This window comes from Helianthus annuus, chromosome 16 (assembly GCF_002127325.2).
Source record: "Helianthus annuus cultivar XRQ/B chromosome 16, HanXRQr2.0-SUNRISE, whole genome shotgun sequence".
Classification (NCBI taxonomy): Eukaryota; Viridiplantae; Streptophyta; class Magnoliopsida; order Asterales; family Asteraceae; genus Helianthus; species Helianthus annuus.
This window is the reverse complement of record NC_035448.2, coordinates 7,734,888-7,760,382: the sequence shown is the minus strand read 5'-3', so window position 1 is coordinate 7,760,382 and position 25,495 is coordinate 7,734,888. Positions and strand designations below refer to the sequence as shown.

Below are 25,495 nucleotides of genomic sequence, written 5' to 3'. Positions count from 1 at the left end.
AATGAGCATGAATACTAACATTATTATGGCATGACGGCATGAAAGAATAGGAACCACACTAGCATGGACCAAGCATGGAAGGCTAACGGGTCAAGATGAGGCAAGCAAGCGGGTATGAACACGGATGCACAAGGTAAGTGATTTCCGTAATCACTTCTTAGTTTGTTTAAGTAATATAATGTTTTAATTAATTAAACATGATGTTGAGATCAAATATGTGATGAAGTCCTTCGTCGTAAATGATGGGAATAAAGTTGACCAAAACGCCCTTGATGGGTATATTGGGCAAACGATCTTAAAAGTAGTTTAGAAACAAGCTAATCGATTGGTGTAATGTTTTGGTCAAGTATGAAAGTGAGGAGTATGGGGTTTTGTATGTCGTAGACCTTTTTATGCACGAATACCCATAACGTGTAACACCCCAAAGATAAAAGACACAATAAATAATAATAAACTAAATGTGGGATCCTAAAGAATATGTAGTAATATGGTACCTAAATGTGGGATCCTAAAGAATATGTAGTAATATGGTACCTAAATGTGGGATCCTAAAGAATATGTAGTAATATGGTACCTAAATGTGGGATCCTAAAGAATATGTAGTAATATGGTACCTAAATGTGGGATCCTAAAGAATATGTAGTAATATGGTATCTAAATGTGGGATCCTAAAGAATATGTAGTAATATGGTACCTAAATGTGGGATCCTAAAGAATATGTAGTAATATGGTACCTAAATGCGGGATTAAGTTAAGAATTTCCTTAATCCGGAGGTAGGATTTTAAGTTAATATGATAGAATGTGAATTTACAAGCATGTAGGAAGAAACGAGAGGTTAAACGGTTAAACGGTTCAAAAGTTATGCGCGTTTTAGCGCGTACGAACGACAAAACAACATCAGTTTTGCCAGACGCCTTATTTAGCTGTTTACGGGTGTTTCTGGCTACGGGTAAAGGCAAGGCCCGTCGCCGACGCCTCTAAGGCCGTCGCCGACGGCCTCCCCAAGTCTCAAAAGCTGAAATCTTGTTATTTAAGTTGATTTATGTATCGTAGGCTTCGGTTTGTTACCCGTGGACTACGGCGGGTTTTCTAAACATGATTTGATCGATCCTTAGATGTTTATGGGCTATAAATCAAAGTCGAAGTCCCATGTAAATATTGTAGGATTATGTAAAGATGTAGGAAAGGTATGTACGTATGTAGTTGTGTATGTGTGTATGTGTAAAGACATATATGAGGGTATGCACGTAAGTAAAGTTGTAGGAAAGGCATGTGTGTATGTAGATGTGTATGTATGTTTGTATGTAAGTACGTATGCATGCGTGAATTGATATGTTCGAATTTTAACGTTACTAATTATGCGTTTGAGGTCGGTATGTAATGCAGGAATGAGTACATCGGATTCTTATGAAATTTAAGCCCAACCCGGAATAAGAGGATGAGTAAGGATAGTTGGATGAACTAAAGTTAAATTGTCAAACGTTATTCAATCCTTAATTATATGAGTTTTAATGTTATATGATGTTTTCGTTGACTAATGGCTAAGTTGTATGTGACGCCCACAGGTGATACACGGACTTCTTCTACTACTTAGGAGGCGAAGCGGACGTAAATCGAGTCAAGAGCAAGGATTGCACGGATAGATCGACCATATAGTTGAAAAATATAACGTCTAGAAATGTAAATTTTTAAAGCTCTTTTCCGCTGCGTCATTTTTAAGGTAAAACGTGTTAGGGCGTAACATGGATGACCTTTAACTTCAATAATTACAGTCACAGTCCTTTGTTTGAAAAACCCGTTGCATGTTTTGTCCTTTGCCCTTAACCTTGTTAAAATTTTCAGTTAACTATGGCATTTGCATTGCATATGAGGGCTATTTGGTCATTTTACATATTAAAAATATATATTATAATAAATAAAATAGAAATACTTTAAAACAATCAATTAATTATTTAATATATGTTATATATATTATGTGACATAACCTACCTGCACATCTAAACCACCACTATCACCCATCTCCACTACCTCCACCGCCCCACCACCGCTGCCCCACCACCACCCCAACCCTCCGACGACCACGAGCACCACCCCACCACCACCACCCAACCCTCAGTTCTGAAACCCTTGTAGATCTTAACCTCAGCTCTTAATCATAAGAGAAACTTTCATATCACCACCAAAACCCCCAAATCGAGATCTTAAGAGAAACTATCATGTTTTACATCACCACCAAAACCCCCCAATCAAGATCTGTTGAATCGGAATGGTGACGACGCTTATGGTGGTCATCGCCGGTTCAAGAGAAAATATTGTTTGTGATCTGGATCTGATTTACATGGTGATGGTGGTTCAACAAACGAAAGATATATGGAAAAATATCTAAATCGAATGTTTATCTCAAAAGCCCTTAAGAAAGTTTTTAAGAAATTTATAGATTTGGTATACCGATGCTAGTGAATCTTTGTTCTTCAAGTTCCATCCATGATTTTTAATGAAATTGATCATCGCACTAATGTGATTGGTGGCCGGCCGTCTATTGGAGGTAAGTGGGGTAGTTTGGGGGGTTTAGATGAAGAGAAGGTCGGAGGTGTTGTGGTGCTTGCCGGAGAAGATGGCCGGAAAAAACGGTCGGTCGCCGGAGGTAATGAAAAAAGATTATTTGTTTTTAAAGATTGGTGGTGGTGGTGAGTTTGGTGGTGGTAGTTACTGGTTTGTTTAGAGCATGTGTAATGGGGCTCCATATACCGCCCTTTTCCTTCATAAAGCCCCCATAGCGCCCCGAACACCAAAACGAGGGGCGCCATGTTTCAGAAATTTGGGGGAGGCGCCATTATTATCACGGCGTTTTGGAGATGCTTTTCAAAGTTGGACCAATCACAAAAAAACATGGGTTTTTATAATTAATTAATAAAAACGAAAATTATGATGGGTAGGGGCTTTATGACTACGGACTCTAGTGATATAACGCCCCATAAAGCCCCTGTGTGACGTGGCACGACACGTGTCGCATAACGCCCCACAAAGGGCTTTATGACTACGGATGGCCTTAGAGAGAGGGAGAAAGTTCAAAGTGTGTATGAGAGAGAGAAAGAGAGTGTGAGGGAGAAAAGTGGTATTTATATTTGATGCATTTTTCTTTTAGTTTATGTTCTAATAATCAAGTAAAAAGACTAAATTGTCCTTAAGTAAACAGACTTAACTGAAAATTTTCACCTGGTTAGTGCTAAAGGATGAAAGGTGTATTGGGTTTTTCAAATAAAGGACTGTGACTGTAATTATTGAAGTTAAAGGTCATCCATTACAACCCGCTACAAACATAAAGGATGAAAAGTGTAATTTATCCCTCACTTTATAATTATACTTCCCGTATGGTACTTTATTACATTACTTAAAGAAAACTCACTTTATAATTAATACTTCCCGTATGGTACAAGAAAATCATGTTTAGATATATGGTCCATACAACTAGTCATTTTTAAATATTATTAGAGATTTAGTGGTGGGCCACCTGGGAAGCTTAACAATAATTTAGGTCCAGTTATAGTATATAATAGACCACTAGAATACTCCCTTCCACATCAATCCACTCTCAAATCTCAATAAAATCGCTTTCACTATTTCGGCCTTTTTCAATCCGTGGGCCTGGACTCTAGGCCCAAACTCACTACATCTTTTTCTTTATGTCAACCTCAAAATACTTTTATATGTATGAGTAGGAACCAAATAAGTACTACACCATAATCGACAAATAATCGAATGTTAGGATTATTTTAATAAAAAACAATAATAGTTCTGTTATGATTATTACATGGATAAATATATATACTATAATTCGTATAATACATGCATGTATACATATACGTATGCATATAATATTTTATGACACGACATAACATGAAATGATTGATTTTGAAAGAAAACGATATATTATTAAAAATATGTTATTATGTATGTGAGTGACCACTGGGATACCACTAAAATGAAGGGTAACAGAAAAGGTATACACAAAAGTGAACAAACTTTATAAAAAGTTGAATTTATTTAATATAGTTTTTGAAATTTTTGAATATAAAGCTACATATTGAATAACTTATCCAATATATATATATATATATATATATATATATATATATATATATATATATATATATATATATTTTTTTTTGGCTTAGGCTTGGAGATTCTCATTTCGTCTTTGTTACTACTAGATACTCTAGCGATCTTAGTGTACCAATATTGCCCAAAACATCATAAGGGTACTGCATATTTATTCATAATTCACTTGTTTCTTAAATTAAGATATTTTAGGATGAGTTTTGAAGATAAAAATAAGAAAAATATTCGTTCATAGGTTTAAGATTACATATTAGTTTAAGACATTATGATTTTTGTTGTAGTACGACATGTCGACATCTAGTCATATATTGCTAGATTTGTGTTTATACATGTTACACATTTTTAAGCGGTTACGATTGTTTTAAATTCTTTTAATTAGATCTCTCTTTTTTTACATTAATATGTTCTATAAATTGATATTTTCTTTTGTTATATCTTTACATATTGTATAGTTTAAAACTTAATACACTCGATATTAAGCAACATATGAATTTATGAATTCAAGAATAATTCCTATAACAGAAAAAGGTATTAAAAACTTGTTTAACTAATAGTGGTTAATATGCTTAAAATCTAAAAATATATAAAGAAAGTCAGATTAATTTTCAACCTTTGTATCCTCGGAAGTCATTACAAGTCAATGAGTCATGTCTCATTTTGTCCTTAGAAATCCTTACAAATCGCGTCTAACTTAGCATAACGATGCGTCTAAGTTCTTATATTTTGTTAGTTTTATAATGAGTTTTGTTCTACTATTGATTATAAATAGTGCATCCAACCTATACAACATTGGTTATAACTTTCAGGTGTAGTTTGTTGTAATAAGTTTTAGAGTTAAATGCCATTTTAGTACTTGTGGTTTGTTTCATTTTGTCACTTTAGTTCAAAGGTTTTATTTTTCTCTTGTGGGCCCAAAAAGATTTCGCCATTGTCATTTTAGTCCAATGGGTTAATTTAATCAATTTTTTGATAATCAGAAAGGTAATTCGGTCATTATATATGGCTGAATTGCCTTTCTAGTTAACAAAATTACATATAAAATGACAGAATTGTCCTTCTCATTAACAGAAAAATGGTTGAAGTTAACCCGGTGGACTAGAATGGCAATGGTGAAACCTTTTTGGATTCACAGACGAAAAATGAAACCTTTGAACTAAACTGACAAAATGGCCCAAAACACAAGGACTAAAATGGCATTTAACTCTAAGTTTTAATTGCACAAGCATCATTCCTTAATTGTAAAAGGGTTATTGGATTTTATCACACCAAACTATTGGTGTTTGGCCGCTGTCACTCTTAATTTTCACTTTGACTCTCACCACTCTCAACTTAACACTTCTTGTGTTCTGTCACTCCCAAACCAACAAAACACTAACCCGATTATTTTTTTGCTGACGTGGCATGGTGATGTGTAAAAGATCTATTTTTTTTTTAATCTGATCTTGTAATTATAATTGTAACTGTAAAACACTATAAACCAATGTTAATTAGTAATACAAAATAATGAAATTATTCATTTTGGTCTAGTTTGGACTTTTCAATGCACAATCTCAATTCTTTCATCATGGGTTGCTAATGTTACTTGATTTTCGTCTGTTTACTATGTTTAATTTAATTTTACCTACGTTACATAGTTCTATTGTTGTTATAAACTAAAAAAAATGTGAAAGGGTAAACTTAGAATAAACAGAAAACAATACAGTATGTATTGTCAATTGTGTAAAAGGAGATGAGATACATTGCACAACTTTTTGCATCTTGCGTACAAAAAAGTTATAGATCAAACTTGTGTAAAAAAGTTATAATTGTAAAACGAAGAAAGACTTAGTACATAAGTGTCCGGAACACAACATGACATGAAACAATATCCACCAATTAGGGTAGTTGGGTGGTTCCGTGATGAACCACCGTTGTAAGTGATGAGTGATGGAACACCGCCGCAAGCACTTGATCACGCTTAATGGACTTGAATGTCGTGATGTGTATCACATGCGTGATAGATGAATATGTGTGTGTGGAAATATTTATTTAAATTTAAAAAAAAAAAGCGAGTGATGGAATGTGATGAGTGATGACCATTGCAAGTGTGATAGAGTGAAATGTGATGAAGTGAGGTGTCAAATGATGATTGAGCGTGGTATATGATGAAGCGTGATAAGTAATGACCACCTCATTTACCCTTAGAGGCATAACCCAATGAAGACGATATCCAAACGCTTAACGTTTTCTTTTTGTTGGTATTTTAAACTTAACACCTAAGAAAAAATTGTGATCATTTCATGTCACTTTACTTTGATAACACATATAATTCATGTGTGCCTACATCTATTAAATTCCAATTGTGGGACCATGGTTAGAACTTTTTTAAGTGGATATGACTTTTTTAATTTGCATAGAAGCTAAGCTAAGCCACATATTAATATCACTCAATCCTATAGAAACTATGCATCACTTGTTTTCCCAATAATGTTGGAGAATAGTTTTGTGAATGTTGGGACAACGTATGGCCCTAATTTTCCACTCATGTTTGCCTATATCTTTATCTTTTTCGGCTGTGGCAAATAAAGAACTTCTGAGCATCTTTTTTATACTATTTTTGTCATGAAGAAGACATTTAATTTCAATTTATGCTGGGTGAAACCCTAAATCAATATGGGTAAATTATGGTTTTCAATAATAAAAATTGGAAATATGGTACGGGTAGAAATTCAAATATCTATATATTTTTAATTAAATTTGTTTTAGAGTGAAATTCCAAATCCATAAAAAAATCCAGATATTTTATCTATATAAAAATATGGTACGATTTTATACTGAAAACATAGCTAAAATTTACAGGACACGCCAAGATTCAATTGTATTGATACAAGTATGTAACTTTAGTAAAATTCAAAAGAAATAAAAGTGTGGAATGGTAAGAAAATTATGCAAAACTCTTAACTCTATTACAAATTAAGAAGAACATGTTGTAATTTGCTGACTTTTGACAATATAACACAAATCCTAAACTATTATGTGAGTTGAAATTTTAGTTCAATTGCTTTTAGAGCACTTTGGTGAAAGAGTAGTGTCAAATTGCTTTTAACTTTAAAATCTTCAAGACTTTTATTTTTTAGCTTTCAGTTTTGAGGTAGTCATCATCTTGAATTAACACAAAACACTTTTGTTAGTACCAAATTTGGTTATCTTCATTTTTTCTTTTATAAATGCTTTTTTGGTAATTCATTTGTGTGCTAGACGTATCTATGTGTTAGGTTGGATAATAATAATAATAATAATAATAATAATAATAATAATAATAATAATAATAATAATAATAATAATAATAATAATAATATTATTATTATTATTATTATTATTATTATTATTATTATTATTTAGGAATAATTACATTCGGTTATGTAGCAAATCTATAAAATGGATTGGGTGTGAATGTGTGATTATTTAGTTGTTTCGTTGAGTAAAAAAAAACTGAAAATGCTTATTTAACCCGTAAATATTTGTTAGAGTTTGATGTAACTATATTTTTCTCCCACCACACAAATTTTTGGATCCTACAATTCTCATGTCTTATGTTTGTAAGCATGATGTTATGGAAGAACTTTAGGAACTCCGACAATGTTTAATTGCAACCATTTGGTTCATATCAAAAGCCCGCGGCGGCAAAATATTCAACAAGAAGTCGAGATCTTCCTTAAAGGTTGTGGACGAGATTAAGACAAACACATACAATATTAAATTTATTTCTTATATTCTTATAGCATACTATTTGTTCATATTGTTGTATCATCTCTTAATTTTTTTTGGAAACATATTAATTTTATTAAAAAAAATATAACAAATTCTAATGGTGTAAAAATCATAGTATCTAAATAAAGCGTGCCTCAATAAAATGTTTTAATAGTTTTAAAAACACATATTGGTGGAAATGTAAGAGTAAACCAAAATATAATGGAATTACTTTAAGCCCCAATAATTGTTGAACCAATAAAACTTCAACCACTTCTTGAAATGAAAAGGTGGGAAGCCCATATTAACTTAGATGCCAACATGTGTCCCTCATTTGCACCATGTTTTAGTGTTTTACACTTGGCTTAACATGTTACCGAAACTTTTGGCTTTTAATTTCTGACCCTCCCCAACGCCCTTTCAACTATATTTATAGTTTGTCATATAAATATCCTCAATAAGACAATAACAGTAAAAACATAACTATAACCTTGATTAAAAGAAAAAAAACCAATGGGGTGATGACAAAATCTTTAAACATCTGAGTTTGGGAAGGAAAGTTCTTGGTTTCAAGTCCTACAGATAATATAAAATAAAAAGAAATTTGCCGTTAAAGAAAAGAAAAAAAAATCTATTGTATGACTTCCATTGAGTTCGAGACTCCATTAGGTTAGCCTCTAATGCGTAGCCGAGTTGGTTCCGAACACTAGAAAATTTGTGAAATGACTCAAGTTCAACCGCCAATGTTGCAAAAGGATTAACATGGTTTATTCGAAGAAAAGAATTTCGTATGCTGGCATATCAGTTTGATTGAATCACATTCCGAACAAGTCACACAATAAGCTTGATTTCCATCATTTGCGATAGGCCTGAGATTGCGTAATTTAAACCGGTTAGGCCGTTAGGTTAACAAAAAAAATTGCTGTTAAAAAGAATCTTTTTTATGTCTAAATATTTTATATATTTTTTTGTTGCCCATATTTTTTATATATTTCACCAAAAGACTTGTCAAGTTACATCAAAATAGAAAAATAGAAGGTAGACGGGCAACAAGCTACGCTGCCATCCCTTTCTCAATTGCAAACCCTAATCTACCAAAGACAAAACTCTGCCCTCTGAGGCTGAACAATTGTTGTGGATGACCCGTTGGACCTTGCTCAGGAATTGGATAGCTTCTGGTGCTAAGGAGCCAAATATGTCAAAGACAAAAGGGACACAAACATGCTGGTTCTCTGCATAAGTTTTAGCGTGCTTATTAACTTTCTTTGATTCTGCCTTTCTTGCTGCTTGTCCAGCTACAAACTCGTTTTCCCTTAAACCAACCAGAGGGGAAACTTCCGAACGAGTCATACAATAAGCTTGATTTCCGTCATGTGCAGTAGGTCTGAGATTGCGTAACTTAAACCGGTTACGCCATTAGGGTTAACAAGGACCCAACCATTTGAGACTATTTATTTAGTATTTACTCAATATATTTGACTGATTTTTTTTTAGTATTAAACTTGATTCTCAAGCAGATTTTGATTCCCCAAATTTAAATGTACCAAACCGTTGAAAAGGTAGTAGGAATTTGGTATCAGTCATACATATATATTCCTGATTTGTACTTGGGCGTACATGTACTCCATCAAGATTTAGTCCAAGACTCATTCAAAGAAAAATAATAAATTAGGTATGTTTATAAAATAATTGATTTTTTTTTTAAATTTATAGGCATAAAGTATGCGAATAAAAAACACGTCCACATTTTATGTTTGAATAATATTAGAGTTGTGTTAGAATGAAGGAACACGAGTCACTTCGAATATATAAATGACTTGATTTTTGTTAATTAGAAGTTCAAACACCCGAATTGAAGCATCGTTTTCGTCGTTTAGAGCACTATTTCAAGGTAAGTTTTACATCAATAGACTCGTATCCTCATTCTGATCAAAATCCTGAAAACATCGGTTTGTAACTTGGAAAAAAAAACTCAACTCCATTATGTTATTTTAATGGCGGACTATTTTACAAACAAAATGAAAAAGTTCGGACCATTATGGGTAAATAACTGAGTTAGTATTATTATCAGCTAAAATGAGTCGGTTTATTTAATATCATAACGATCCCAGATAACTTCAATATTTACATTTCACATCCAATATTTAACTTTGCCGTCTCAAAACATCATAAAAATTAATAATAAACTCTTCAGCAGCCTCATCCACATAACTATCCTCCTCATCATTACATAACGGAAATGGAGAGTCCGTTATCCTCAACTGCCTAACCACCTGACTTTTCCCAAACCCGCAAACCGCGGGTGAAGCTGCGGCGCTAGTCAACATCTCTAGCGCCTTTATAACCGTCGGGTCAACAAATATTTCATCATGGTCTTTGTCTTTGTTGGTGAAGAGAGAGAGCGGGTACACCGGGCTGTTGGTGCAGCTAAACTCGTAGTGGTCGTTTGGTGGCGGTTGGAAGGCGGACCGCTTGCGGTTGTTGTGGACCATGAGGTTGTGTAGGGCTTTTCCCGCGATCTTGCCACGCTTGATTACCATGTTGAGGTCTAGCATTAGTTTTGTTTTGGATATTTTTTTTCTGATCATGAAGAGAACTAGACGTACCATGTTACATACCTTCTTTGAGGTTATTTGTCGATTTTGTTCCATTTTTGCTTGGTGTTATCTTTAAAATTTTGGGAGAATTAGAGAGTAAAGATGTATGGTGGTTGAAGTGGGATGAGGGGAGGGGTATATAAAGGCAGAAAAATAATGATGGTGCTTTAAAGTTTAAGTTGGGTGTCAAGGAGCCCCATCATCAACTGAGGACGTGCCTTCATGTAGGTTGTCACGTCCTCATCTTGGGGATGGATTTAGAGTGTAGGTAATGAGCCTCTATCTTTTCTTTTTATTTTTTGTGTTAAATAATATGCAACTAGGATTTTCCTACCGCGTCTTGTGACGGAAAACCTGTATACGGACCAAATTATAAAAACCAATATAAAAATGCAAAAGATAAATTTATAAAAACCAAAATTGAAACAAAACTAGGGGTAGTTCCCGCGCTTTGCGGCGGGGGCGACCCATTTTTAACAAATTTTAGATGAAAACATAGACACAATGATGACATTAATGATGGGAATTCGGTCGACATCTGTTTGTTTTATTACGGTACCAACACTCATTCGTTATAACAACAAAAAGAGAGACATAAAATAAAGTCATAATATAACCAAAAGAATATTGACACGTGTTTTACATTGATCGAAAACAATAAAACTGAATACCAATAAAGATTCTTACTTCTTAATATGGCCAAAAGATATAGACACGTGTTTTACATCACTTGGAAACAATAAAAACGAATACCGATACCAGTATATCAACGTTGTTTGATCGGTATCGGTATTTAGAATATAAATGTGCGACTAAATTTAAAAAGAAAAGTAAAAAAATAAGACAACAATTTAAAAGACAAAAAAAGGAAAAGGACAAAAAAATAACATTGTAGCAAACATGCTATAGTATTTAATCACCTTAATTTACAATATTAAACCAGTCAAATTAGAAAGATTAGTAAAGTAAATAGTTACTGTTTTGGTTCTTTAGATCGTTTGCATGATAGTTTTTTGCTTTTTATTATATATATATATTTTTTTGTTTTTTCTTGCTTCTAGTTTTTAGTTTTTTATATATTTTTTCTATTTTTTATTACTAATTTTTTTCATATTTTTTTTCATCTTATCCTAACCCAACTCATTCTGACTCAAACTTATCTTGACATTACCCATCTTGACCTTTATTTTTAATATACATTGACAACAATTAATAAATCTACGAATGTATTGTTGTGGGAAAGCTCAAATTGTCCTTGTATATTACTTAAGAGATACAGTATATTATTTAATCTAATAAATAAAAATAATTTATAACAATGATAATTTTGTAAAAATTTAGTTTTACTTCAAGTTTCTTTAATGATAATCTTTGTAAAAAATCAGTTTTACTTCAAAGTTTATTAAAAAAAGTTGACGTTATCCTGTATCAAAATTAACAAAACCATGTGCTTCAAACAACCACCACAAGTCATCAGAAATAATTTTTAAATACCTTAACTCTCTCTCTCTCTCCCTCTCTCTCTACAACCATCAACACAACACCCTCCCTGCCATCGCCAGCCACCACACAACTATTAATCCGCCACCGCACAACGACAACCACATATTAAAATACACCCCAAATGACGGTGATCGCCGGCCAACATCACAATCTTAAATACACCCCAAATGACGGTGAGAACTGAGAACATTGCCCCCTTATGCGGCACCTTCCCACCGCCACCGCTCGTCGGTACCATGCGACAAAGAAAGAGATGAATTACTCACGTATGATGGTTTGCATGTCCATAGTCTCATCACATCGGCGGAGACGTGGTGGCCTTGCGGCCTTGCCGCTGCCGGAAAATTAAGTCGATTAATAGGATGGTGCCACGTGGATAGGTGTACACCTCACGCGCCGACGTACTCATCGGATTCCTTCATTCTCTCTTCGGCTCTCAGTTACCGATGTATCATGGGTGTGTGAGTTGTTAAGTGTCCCAAAGGGAAAGTAAGAAATTCTTGTGGTCGAGACCAAAAAGTGAAAATTACACTGGCGCAAATGGACGTTGTAAATTGATATATATATATATATATATATATATATATATATATATATATATATAATAATGTAACAAATGTAAAATTTATATCCCATATTTAGCTTTTGTAAACAAAAAATAACAAATGAAAATAAAATTATAGGGGAAAACCGTATATTATTTTTAGTATATAGGGCTAAGTTGAAACTTCAAAAACTTAAAAAGAACAAAAATATAGGGCTAAGTTGAAACTTCAAAAACTTAAAAAGAACAAAAACGAACAGTGTCGCCACTACAGTACTTTTGTGACGTAAGTTAATATAAGGTACAATATAACATATTGCAGTAGGTCGGTTTAACCGTAGATAAAAAACACGCAACAACAGTAAATACATAAGCGTCATACGGTTTAAAAAACCAAACAATTTAAAAAGTCTAAAAAAACCAGTTAGTTTAAAAGTAATGTTACATAAACTAATCCGGAAACATAGATAAAAATAATTAATGTGCGCCATTAATATTATTTGAAATTATATATTAAAAGATAAAACATGTAAAAAAATCATCACATCGTAATGGAAAATTCGTTTAAAACTCAAAGCGGCAGCTTTATTAAAGTTCGAGGGTTATAGTGTAAAGCGGTTTAAAAGGGGTAAAAATAATTTTATTAGAACTCAGGGGGCGCTTGATAAATTTATTAAAATTCAAGAGATAATATTTAAATTAGTTAAAAAAAAACTAACAAAATTTGAGGTGTCAAAAGTGTAATAACAACACTTTTTGTGATCAAAACATAAAAAATAGTTTATCTTATGTGATGTTTACAAATGCCACACAAAAATGAATAAATGACCTAAGTACCATCAAAAGAAAAGTTAATGATATGAGTGTAAATGGTATTTTTGTAACTAAAAACAAAATTAAGGTAATTGTGTATACTGTAGTTAGTGATGTTAATCTATACTGTATAATAAAAGAAACCATTTTGAGAACACTTGTCATCATATTAGGCCATATTTTACGGATAATTATTATTTTAGTTTAAACTCTTTTAATTAATTATAGATAATCATCCTACTAAATATTATTTAGTTTAATCATTACTTTTATATTTATCTATTAGCTTCAAATTCAAACTTAGTTATCTAATTTGATATTAGAGTAAATTACGATTTTGGCCCCTGTGGTTATATCACTTTTACCCTTTTAGCCCAAAAAGGAATTTTCAAACATCTGAGCACATTTATTCGACCCGTTTAATACATAAGGTTTTTTAAGATATAACTTTTTATAATTTGATATATAAAATTAGATTTATTTGATTCGTAGAATACACGGGGTTTTTTTTAAGGATATATATTTTTTTATAACCCTTTTGGACCACAACTTCTTTTTTCTAACCCTTTTGTCCCCTAAAATTATAATGGTATATAAAATTAGATTTATTAAACCCGTGTAATACACGTGGTTTTTTAAAGATATATTTTTTTTATTATTTACTATACAAAATTACATTTAATTGACCAGTGTAATATGTCACACCCCCAAAATACCACTTGCGGGAACACCACGGGGCGTGTGACGTACCAGGATCTTAGCCACCAATCACATTGAACTGATAAACATATTTAAATAAAACTTTCATTCATTATCATAAAGTGATACAAAACATTAAGTGTAAATCATCGTATACAGCGGAAGCATAAATCACTTGTTAAGTGTTTCATAAACCACATGTACGAAATCGTTAGTCTTGTCTTGCAATTCCAAGTATCTCGACGCATGACCACTCCAGCATCCCAGACAACAAGTTCCAAGCGATATAAACCTATAGACCTGCAAGCATGCAGACAAGTGTGTCAAACGACGCTGGTGAGTTCAAAGTTTTGTTAACGTGTTTAGATACCAGTTACCAGATTAAAACGTTTCACAGATTCGATGATTTGATGTTGTAATAACTCGTTTACCGCTAATGGCTTAAAGTTGTTTTGCCCAAACCCCATTGCCTCTATCAAAGCAATAGTCAAGACTGTGATCATTAGTTCACTCCCAACCTCCGCGGTGCGGTGTGAGGTTGCCAAGCCTAAATAGCGCTATTAACTAATATCCCGTTGGCTCCCCGGTAACAATCGGTAGATGGGACTTGATTGATAGATATGCGAGTATTAACAAACATCCAAATAACCCAGCATTCCTCCCCGGAACGTTTACCAGATGTCCCTCCCCGGGACGCGTGCTTGGAAAAAGAGCAGTGAACTCACCTTAGATTTGCTCGGAATGTTACGTTACATTACCCGTTCCCGTTAGTCAACCAACCCTATCGTGGTTATCAATAATATCAGTTACGTAATAGTCAAAGTCGCGTATTTCACACAGAGTGCATTCATTACAAGGTTTACCAAATAACATGCATCAAATATCCAGTTTACATACTTTGCAGCACATAACAGTTGGGTCTACTACTCCCACGAGTGACAACAGATTTCTCGTCATACGTAACATATATTTTCAATAAATATTGACATCTATTAGCATGCATAATATAATTCTCACTGTTGGTTCACACAAAACGGTTTTACACATAGCAGGTATTTAGTTTTCATGCAAATCAATACAGGGTCCTCATTCTTAACCAGCATTATCATGAATTCAGGTAACATGCATACACATCAAACTCATTACATGTTATATTAGCTGTTCTGCTAATTTGTTCTCAAAAGGCATCCCGACGAAAGGTCGTATTTTGTCGTCTACTGTTACGACGAAAGTCCCTGACGAAAGTCCATATTCTGTCGATAGTCTTGTGACGAAAATCCCCCATCTTTCGTCCCCGGTTATTTTTGACGAAACATCTTCAACGTTTCATCGAGTTCAACTAACAGATTCTATCTAGGTTGCCAGTTTCTAAACAGATCAAATGACGATATGTAACCAAGTTCAATAAACCCTAAACGTGTGCTCATCATCAACAAGTAACACCTTAATATCAACATCAAATAAATACCCGTAATCATAGATTAACCATATCCGATCAGGATTACTATCGTCTAAATATCCAATACTCAGATCAGATCAACAAAGATACGTGGTTTATTGTTAATTCTTATTATCATACAACCCTAATTCATAATCATTGCCCATGATTAATAAATATTATACATTGTCATGCAAGATCATCAGCCAAACATTTCGTCTATATCATCGAACCATACAGATTTTATACAATACCATCCCATGTTAGATCAGGTTATATCAGTTTGCATTGAAACCCTAAATCATTCATATCTCAAACATCAACATGTAAACATACAATTTGCACAACAGAGAACTACAATAAGTAAGGATTAGGACATACTAACCGAGTGAGTTGTGTGTGTGCGCCGGAGTGTTAGAACCGAGGGAGAAAGGGGGCTTCGCTGAAAGGAGTTGTCGTCGGCGTCAAGAAGAAGAATAATGAAGATTAGGGTTAGATTTACGTTTAATAGCGTGAACAGTGTGACTGGGCTATACCTGGGCTAAAAGCCCATCTCGGCGACGACGAAACATCAATGGGGCGACGAAACTCCCTAAGTTTCGTCGAGTAGAGGTGATGACGAAACACCACTGTTTCGTCGAGTTCGGGTTTGCAACGGGGGTCCAATGTTTCGTCAAATGTGAGAGTGCAAGGGTTAAGTCTGTCAAACAGTTAATGAGTTTACAAAGTCTTAATCTTATTCATTAATCATAAGGCCAAATAATAACAAAATAATCATATAACAAACGCGCATCCGTTACAACGCAACGAATTATAAAACGCAACGTGTCGAGAAAAGACCTTGAAAGTTCGGGTTGTCACAGCCCACAGGATCCCCGACTTGAAAGAAATTTCCTCCCGAAATTTGATAAGTAAACCAAAAGTAGTGAGGTGATAGATCAGGATGACTGTGGACTTTCCGCGGATACTACACTCGAAATTTGATAAGTAAACCAAAAGTAGTGAGGTGATAGATCAGGATGACTGTGGACTTTCCGCGGGTACCACATCATCCCCAACTTGAAAGAGAATTTCGTCCCGAAATTCGCTAGTGACAGCAAAAGTTGATTCAACCGCCTGAATGATTGAGGTTACCAGAGCTTTATCAGATCTTTGCGTTCCCACGTGGACTCCGGTCCACGTCTTGAGCTCCAGTGAACTCTCACGATTGGAAGTCGACTATGTTAACGAATCCTGATGTCCTGGTCCATGATTTCGGTAGATTCCTCAACAACTGCAACTTGTCTAAAGAAGGTATCACAAATGTTTCATCGGACAAACACTGCCTTAGATTCGAGACATAAATGACATCATGCACGTTACCCAATCCGTCGGGTACTTTCCAGAATTCTGAATAATTTTTTACAAACTGAACTAAATCGAGTTACTCATCGCAACGTAAATTAAGCTTGCCACGCTTCCCAAGCGTACCACATCCTCCCAGGGCGAGATTTTCAACGTGATACGGTCGCCTACAATGAATTCCCAGTGTTTCCTAAGCTTATCAACTTTGTTGACAGTCACTCGTTGTTGCCAAACGTTTTCCGATCCAAGCAATCTTCCCAAGAGTTTCGAGTACAAGTCCTGGACCTGTGATTAGATTGTTATCCACCTCAGTCCCCAAGGAGATTGGCATTATCATCCATGCAATGTCTCAAACAGAGCGGCGTGCATACCATTACAGTAACGACTGCAATAGAACTCACCCAAAGGTAAGTGTCCCTCCAATTGTTTACTAAAGTCAGTCACGCACATGCTCGCAGCATGTCCTCGTGTGCCAGGATGGTTCGTTCCTCTGTCCGGTTGTCCTTCAGTGATAAGCAATACCCATGCCTAGACGTGAGTCAAGGGTGTTGTGTGTTGTCCGTCATAAATCAAACATAGATCAAAATCAGGGGTAACAGGAGTTGGCACCTCGTGCCTAAAAACCGGTTACATGATCAAAATCAAACTGTGAAGACTCGTCATTTTCCTTGATCGCAATAAAGCGTGCTAGTTACGTGATACAATCAACGATCACCCAGGTGATGTTGTTTCCGTTCTGAGTTCTAGGTAGATCAGTGACAAAATCCGTGGCAGTCTGTTCCAATTCTCCCAATGGGTGTTTCTGATTACTGACACAAACTAGAAGGTTTCTGATGTTCCACCTTTTCTTTCGCACAAGCCAAACGTCGTTCACATGCTTTGCTGTGTAGGCCTTCAAGCCCAGTCACCAGTACCAGATCCTTAGATCCTAATATACGCCATAAAAATCCAGATGACTAGAATGTCGAGGCTGGTGTGCTTCGCTCAACACAAGTTCCCTGGGATTGCGATACAGTGGAATCCATATTCGTTCCATGAAGTAGCGAATATCATCCGACCTGCCAAAGGTTGGTTCTCCATGCCCCGCATGGGTTCAACTTGAAAATCCTCTTCCTCCGGTTCTCCAGTTTGAACAGAGCGAGTCTGATCAGGTAGGTTAAAGTCGATAGTGAGCCACAAAGCTCGTGCACATTCAAGTTTCACAGTCGTAATCATCCGAAAGTTCCATCCAGTGATGCCATTTACTGATTTAGCCCTTCCGATACAACGGTACCTGGGAGGCCCTTATGATCGGTCTAAGTAGTGCATTTGGTACCGTCCAAGTAATGCCTCCAACTCAAATCCAAAGACCATGGTTTCCACCGCAGGTTGTGACTCGTGCAACTCCTCTTGTAAATCCACTACGTGAGCCATCACCTTCTCGTGTTGCATCGGTGTGTAACTGGGACTCTGATTCGAAACCTTAAGGTATATCACTAGATCACCCGCACCCTCGGGTAAAGACGATGCTCAGTGCATTGTTGAGTTGGGTTTCCAAAAGTTGAAAAGATGCCCGTCTGTTCTGTTCACTCACAAGTACACAGCACCCTGCTGTGCTAAAGAGGTTAAAGCTACACGATCTTCGAAAATCCCGCGACAAATCTGCGATAGTATCTAGCGAAACCAAGGGATTGCTGTATCCCCGAAGGGATCTTTGGTGTCGATCAGTTTCTATCCAAATGGGTCCTAGCGGGATCCACGGGTATTCCCCACTTCGTTGATTACCTGACCAATAAAGTGTACCTCCCAAACCCTGAAGTCACACTTGGGTAGATTTCGCGTGGGGTTGCTCCTCCTCTAGGAGCCCTTTGATAAGATATGAGTGCTGCTCATGGTGTTCCTTTCTCCTAGAAGTGATTCCAAGTGTCATCAATAAACGCGGTTGACAGTTTGACGAGATGATGCTTACACTTACGATTCATGTGATCCATAAAGATGCCAATGTGTTGGTTAACCCCAAAGGTCATGGAATACAAAGTCGCAATAACCGCATTGCGTTTGGATGGCCATTTTAGGAACATCCTCCCCTTGGACTTCCCCCTGACGATAGCTCGTTCGTTAGCCAATCCTCGAATGAAGCTTGTCCCTCGCACTAGTCGACAGGTTGTCAATATATGGTCGAGGTAAACGGTTCTCGACTGCCCCCTGTTAAGTTCTCAATAATCAGAACACATACGAAAAGACTTATCTTCATGGATATAACCAGGGCTCCCCAAAGCGAAAAACTAGGTCCGCCAAAACTCCTGTTCAACAGTTCCTGTAGTTGATTAGACAGCTCTTGCAACCCTCCTGGTGCAAGATGGTAAGAGTACGAGTAATCAGGGACGCCTCTGACATGATACCGATCTGATATTCCACCTGACAATGTGAAGGTAAACCTGATAGTTCTTCTGGTAGCACATGGGGAGAAATCACGAACAATCGGTGGATCCTCGATCCTCTTTTCCTTAGCCTTAACATCAGTAACGAGTGTTAACATAGTGGGGTGATCCTTCCGTGGACACTTCTGGCCTTCATTGCTGAATTGATGCTAGCCTCTGTACCACTCGGGTACTTTATGACAGACGATAACTTTCTCCTCACAGGGTATATCTGCACGATATCTGGATAACCAATCCATACTGACTACTGCATCAAAACTATCAAGGGTAGTAGAAAGAAGGTCGATGTCGAACACTTGTCCCACAAGGTCGAGTTTACATTCCAACGGACATATGAGGTTTCAATTGACTTGCCAGCAGCCAATTCCACAACAGATTCGGTTTCAAAAAGCATCAGGGTTAAGTAGGACAGAGACGAAGCGTTTAGCTACTCATGCTAGCTACCATGTTGCTAAAATCTTGGCGTCGCCCACGCCAATCCTAAATGCCCTTCCATGAGTATGATTTTCAGTGTTGTTGTTATCGCTACGAGGATTTTCAATACTGACGTCGTTTCCTTGGTTGTTGTCGTCTTGATTTAACCATGATCAATTCATGTTGTTGGCACCTTCATTTCCATACTGTTGGTTACAATTACAAGTATCTTGATGTTGCCATAACTGTTACCTCTAACGCCATTGCCTGAAATGGAGTCCTACGATCTTTCACTGACAAAGTCCATCTTGTCACAATTCCGTGCCACGTCCTAAAGCGCTACTCATTGTGCTGGCCGTTACACATTTCCGCACCATGGTCCATTGTCATCGTTTATGTCCCGATTAATACGTAGGGGTTGGCTCCCATGAGCCGCTGTCTGGGGTTAAAGATTCAATTAGAGCCAAATCGCTGATGTTCGTTGCCAGAAACCTAGGCCGTTCTAACACTGAAGTCGGTGAGATACTACGATCATCCTCTTGCCCCTCGATCTTGCAAGTTGATTGAGTAATACACGGTATGCTGCTAGAGTGTTGCAGAAGTGATCGCACTTACGGAATCTAAGGTGTCAATACACTGAGTTCTAACCAATGAAGAGGAGAGAGAAAGGTTTAGACCAATCATTCGACGCTGCGACATCCAACACAGAGACGTTCGTACTAGCACCTAACATTCTACACAATTCGCTAGGCGTTCAGATGGGTGTTCGGGTAATACTCGATAACATCGAGGTTCGAAAGGATTCAGAGAGAAGTGAAAGATCACGTTCAAGTAGGAGACAATCACTGCTATGACTCCTATAGACTCGTTACGTTTCACATTGATCGAATAACATAGCAGAACCCTTTTTCACTTGTTAAGCCTCACTGGGACTTACATGCACCCCGCATTATTATTATATGTGTACCCATAATACTATTGCGATTTGCATGCTCATCTCAGTTCCTCCTAACTCATGTCAAATGGTTCCTCAAACTCGATTGCCAAGCAGAGGTTTTCAAAATGATAAGATCACAAGAATCTAAGGACTATGACATGCTATCAATGCATCATATTGTAAGCAAGCAACTCATGTAATCATGTTATAGTGACGAGTGCGTGTTTGTACGCTACATCATAAACAAATGTACACTACTCATGTAATGTATACCACAGATGAAAAGACGAACCTTGCAATCTGGAGCTGAGTGTCATGGTCATATTCCCGTTTTCAGAACTGTTCGGTTATAGTCTGGTTTTATGAAAACGTTTTTAAAACCAAGTTTACTATAACCAGTGGCTCTGATACCAAACTGTCACACCCCCAAAATACCACTTGCGGGAACATCGCGGGGCGTGTGACGTACCAGGATCTTAGCCACCAATCACATTGAACTCGTAAACATATTTAAATAAAACTTTCATTCATTATCATAAAGTGATACAAAACGTTAAGTGTAAATCATCGTATACAGCGGAAGCATAAATCATTTGTTAAGTGTTTCATAAACCACATGTATGAAATCATTAGTCTTGTCTTGCAATTCCAAGTATCTCGACCCATGACCACTCCAGCGTCCCAGACAGCAAGTTCCAAGCGATATAAACCTATAGACCTGCAAGCATGCAGACAAGTGTGTCAGACGACGCTGGTGAGTTCAAAGTTTTGTTAACGTGTTTAGATACCAGTTACCAGATTAAAACGTTTCACAGATTCGATGATTTGATGTTGTAATACCCGTAATCATAGACTAACCATATCCGATCAGGATTACTATCGTCTAAATATCCAATACTCAGATCAGATCAACAAAGATACGTGGTTTATTGTTAATTCTTATTATCATACAACCCTAATTCATAATCATTACCCATGATTAATAGATATTATACATTTTCATGCAAAATCATCAGCCAAACATTTCGTCCGTATCATCGAACCATACAGATTTTATACAATACCATCCCATGTTAGATCAGGTTATATCAGTTTGCATTAAAACCCTAAATCTTTCATATCTCAAACATCAACATGTAAACATATAATTTGCAAAGCAGAGAACTACAATAAGTAAGGATCAGGACATACTAACCGAGTGAGTTGTGTGTGTGCACCGGAGTGTTAGAACCGAGGGAGAAAGGGGGCTTCGCTGAAAGGAGTTGCCGTCGGCATCAAGAAGAAGAATAATGAGGATTAGGGTTAGATTTACGTTTAATAGCGTGAACAGTGTGACTGGGCTATACTTGGGCCAAAAGCCCATCTCGGCGACGACGAAACATCAATGGGGCGACGAAACTCCCTAAGTTTCGCCGAGTAGAGGTGATGACGAAACACCACCATTTCGTCGAGTTCGGGTTTGCAACGAGGGTCCAATGTTTCGTCAAATGTGAGAGCGCAAGGGTTAAGTCTGTCAAACAGTTAATGAGTTTACAAAGTCTTAATCCTTTCATTAATCATAAGGCCAAATAATAACAAAATAATCATAAAACTGTCACACCCCGATTTCCACGTGTATCACCGGTGGGCCCGGTGGGGGATTACCTTGACGTAGTTGGCAACAATATAGTCAAACCACACAATTATATGAATGCACAGCGGAAGCATAAAGATAAATATAATTCAACCTTTGATTGTAATATCGAATTTATCACAAATAGTCGAATGGTATCCACAGGGGATCAAAATAATAGTAAAAATACTGTTCAACAGACAAGGCATCAAAGCTTGCAAGACTTCTTAAGATGCTAAGGAGCTATAACCAGCCGATTACGTGTAGTACCTGCACTTAATCTTTTTGGGAAAATACGTCAGTTTACACTGGTAAATACATTCAACCGACACTTTTGAAAAATGTTTATTAAAATTGATTTGAATGCACAAGGCACAAACTCTTTTATAACTTGGGAGAATTATTTAATATTATAATCTTGTGAACGAATTACATGTTCCTTCTTTGCGTTCAGTAGCCCGGATCTAGTCCGGGTTAAAGATCAATAGACACACCACATTGCGTAAAACCGAGGTGGGTAAACCAACGGTTACGTCTTTTATTAATATAGACATAATGCCAGGTGTACGCCTACACCCGGATGTCGAGGTCGTGGCCATTTCGTAAAATGATGCCTAGGATATCCAGGACATGGTCATTAACCCCCCAAAGGCTTTTAAGTAACAAGACTGTTTAAATGAGCCGATCAAATTATTCAATTAACCACCTAAACGATTGAAGATTTGATGCTCAATCAAGCGGTATTTAATATACCGTAACCCAAGCCCGTATAACGGAAAATAAGTTAAAAGTATTTACCTTTGCAAGTATTGTCCTTAATTGATTAAATCACAGATATCTTTTACTGGGGCTCCTATTCTGGAACGAAGGTTTTAAAATAACCTATTAGAATCCTAACGGGTCTTTATATTAGCCGTAGCCTAGACCGGTCAGTTTCAAGGGATAGATACGGTTTAATCGCGTGAAAGGCGAAAACCGAGAATGGAATGTGATTCTGACCCAACAAGTTCGAAGACTTGTTTTATATGGGTTTAATATTCACACTCTGGATTTTGGGGTCAAAATAATATGGTTTGACCCGTATCGGCTAATTTATGTAAACTAGTTACATAAGCCGAACCGTGCACGCAAAAGGCGCAACGGGTAACCGTAAGAGTCCTACACTTGTTTCCTAAGTCAATATGCCTTAAAGAGGTTGTGATATCAGTAGGATACCTTCCGTGATGCCCGTAATGAATTTAAGTTCATTATACGCCCCGTAGGGGTTTTTCGGTCATTTTAAAGACTTTAAAAGGGGTTTTAGAGTTCTACAGGAAATCTGAGTTTCCCGAGCAGTTTATAAAGTCTAAAATACTCTATTTATTATTTAAAATCAGTAGCAACTGGAATCGGGTCAAAAGACCTTGTAGAACTCAAGTTTTGGCTGAAAAGGGCATATTCGGTATTTACCGAACCGTACCATAACCGCAGGTTATGAGCAGGTTAAAATTAATTAAAAATCTTTAAAAATCCCAAAATATTATTTTACAACAGTGAGTAAAAGGTTTAGGAAATGTTGAGCTCCAGATGTGATCAATGAAGGCAGGGAAGGTGTGAGTAACATGTTGTGCAATGAGGCCTTTATATAGTACTTCTAAGGCCTTAGATCATTGACAAACATGTCTACCCGTGCCCCTTGATCAACAACATGTGTCCTCTAGTGCTAGAGAGTGATTAGGGGTCGCCCATACCTCTGGGAAACCCATACATTAATGTCTTAACGTTTTAAACAGCCAACAGCCAACTTTCTGTCGCTGGGCATCGCTTACGGACCGTATGGTTTGGGCCTTGCGGTCCGTAAGCCTGTGGCGGAGACAAGCCAAATCTTTTACCCCCTTACGGTCCGTAAGGCAGGACCCTTGCGGTCCATAAGGGTTGTTTTTAAATCTTTTTAAATCTTTTGTAATGATTAACGAAATCTTTGGTAATTAATAACCTGACCTTTCGGGTTTGAAGGGGTAACTTTGTGATTTGGCCCTCGGTTAATTACAATTAAGGGCCTCGTGCCTTTTACCCGTACTGTTAAGCCCCCGGTTAGTTTAATTATTATCCGAAAAGCCTTAACTTTCTTTGTTGACGCTTTTAACCCCTCCCGCACGCATTTGATCATAACTTTCTCGTTTTAAAACGGAACTTCGCGGAATTTATATAGTACATTCTAGTGAGCGTATTTTACTGTTACAAAGCCTCGGGTATGTCAAAGGGTCACTCGGAGGTATAATTAAACATGTTGACACAGTTAACCCCTGCAGCTTGTAATCTCTCACTTTCTTCCGCGTTTCGCTTCCGTACGATCCATGATTTATTCGTTTGAAGGTACGAGCATCGTTTAGGGTTACTATACAGTATACTTACCCTTGTTTGACATTTATAACCCTCGAATTTACATACTTTCAAGGTTTGTCAACTTTAGTCCTTTATTTAATATTAAATGCCACGTGTAAACTCAAGACACGTGTCAATACATTATTGGACACAAAATTTCAAGGTGTTACATCCTCACCGCCTTAAAATAAATCTCGACCCAAGATTTACTCAAACAAATAGGGATATTTCTCTTTCATCATGGATTCAACTTCCCACGTGAATTCGGGACCTCTCCGGGCATCCCACTTGACCTTTACTATCGGTACATGCTTTCTTCGAAGCTTTTTCACCTGTCGGTCTTCAATCGACAAGGGCTTCTCCACAAACTTCAAGCTCTCATCTATATGCACATCTGTGTGTGGGATCACCAATGATTCATCAGCGAAGCACTTCTTTAGATTGCAGATGTGGAATACATTGTGAATTCCATTGAGCTCTTCTGGTAAGTTCAATTTATAGGCAACTGACCCGACCCGTTCGATAACCTCGAAAGGTCCTATGTATCTCGGGCTCAGTTTGCCCTTCTTACCGAAGCGCATCACCCCCTTCCAGGGTGATACTTTTAGTAACACTTTTTCACCTACCTCGAAGTGAAAGTCCTTACGCTTTGGGTCAGCGTAACTTTTCTGCCTATCACGGGCAGCCTTGAGACGCTCTCGAATCTGGACAATCTTGTCCGTTGTTTCGAAAACTATCTCTGGTCCTGATAATTGGACCTCTCCCACTTCCGCCCAACAAACAGGCGATCTACACTTCCTACCGTATAATGCCTCGAAAGGCGCAGCCTTTATGCTGGTATGGTAGCTATTGTTGTAGGAGAATTCGATTAGGGGTAGGTTCTTATCCCAACTACCACCTAGATCGATAGCACATGCACGCTGCATGTCTTCTAACGTTTGAATAGTACGCTCACTCTGAC

At 36.8% G+C, this 25,495-nt stretch overlaps 1 protein-coding gene across 1 annotated transcript; it reads right to left on the bottom strand.

Moving 5' to 3' along the window:
• Nucleotides 1–9,993: 9,993 nt before the first annotated feature.
• LOC110944374 lies at nt 9,994–10,389 on the bottom strand. Its single transcript, XM_022186036.1, has one exon. The coding sequence runs from the start codon at nt 10,387–10,389 to the stop codon at nt 9,994–9,996; it is 396 nt and encodes a 131-aa protein (XP_022041728.1).
• Between the last annotated feature and the right edge of the window lie 15,106 nt (nt 10,390–25,495).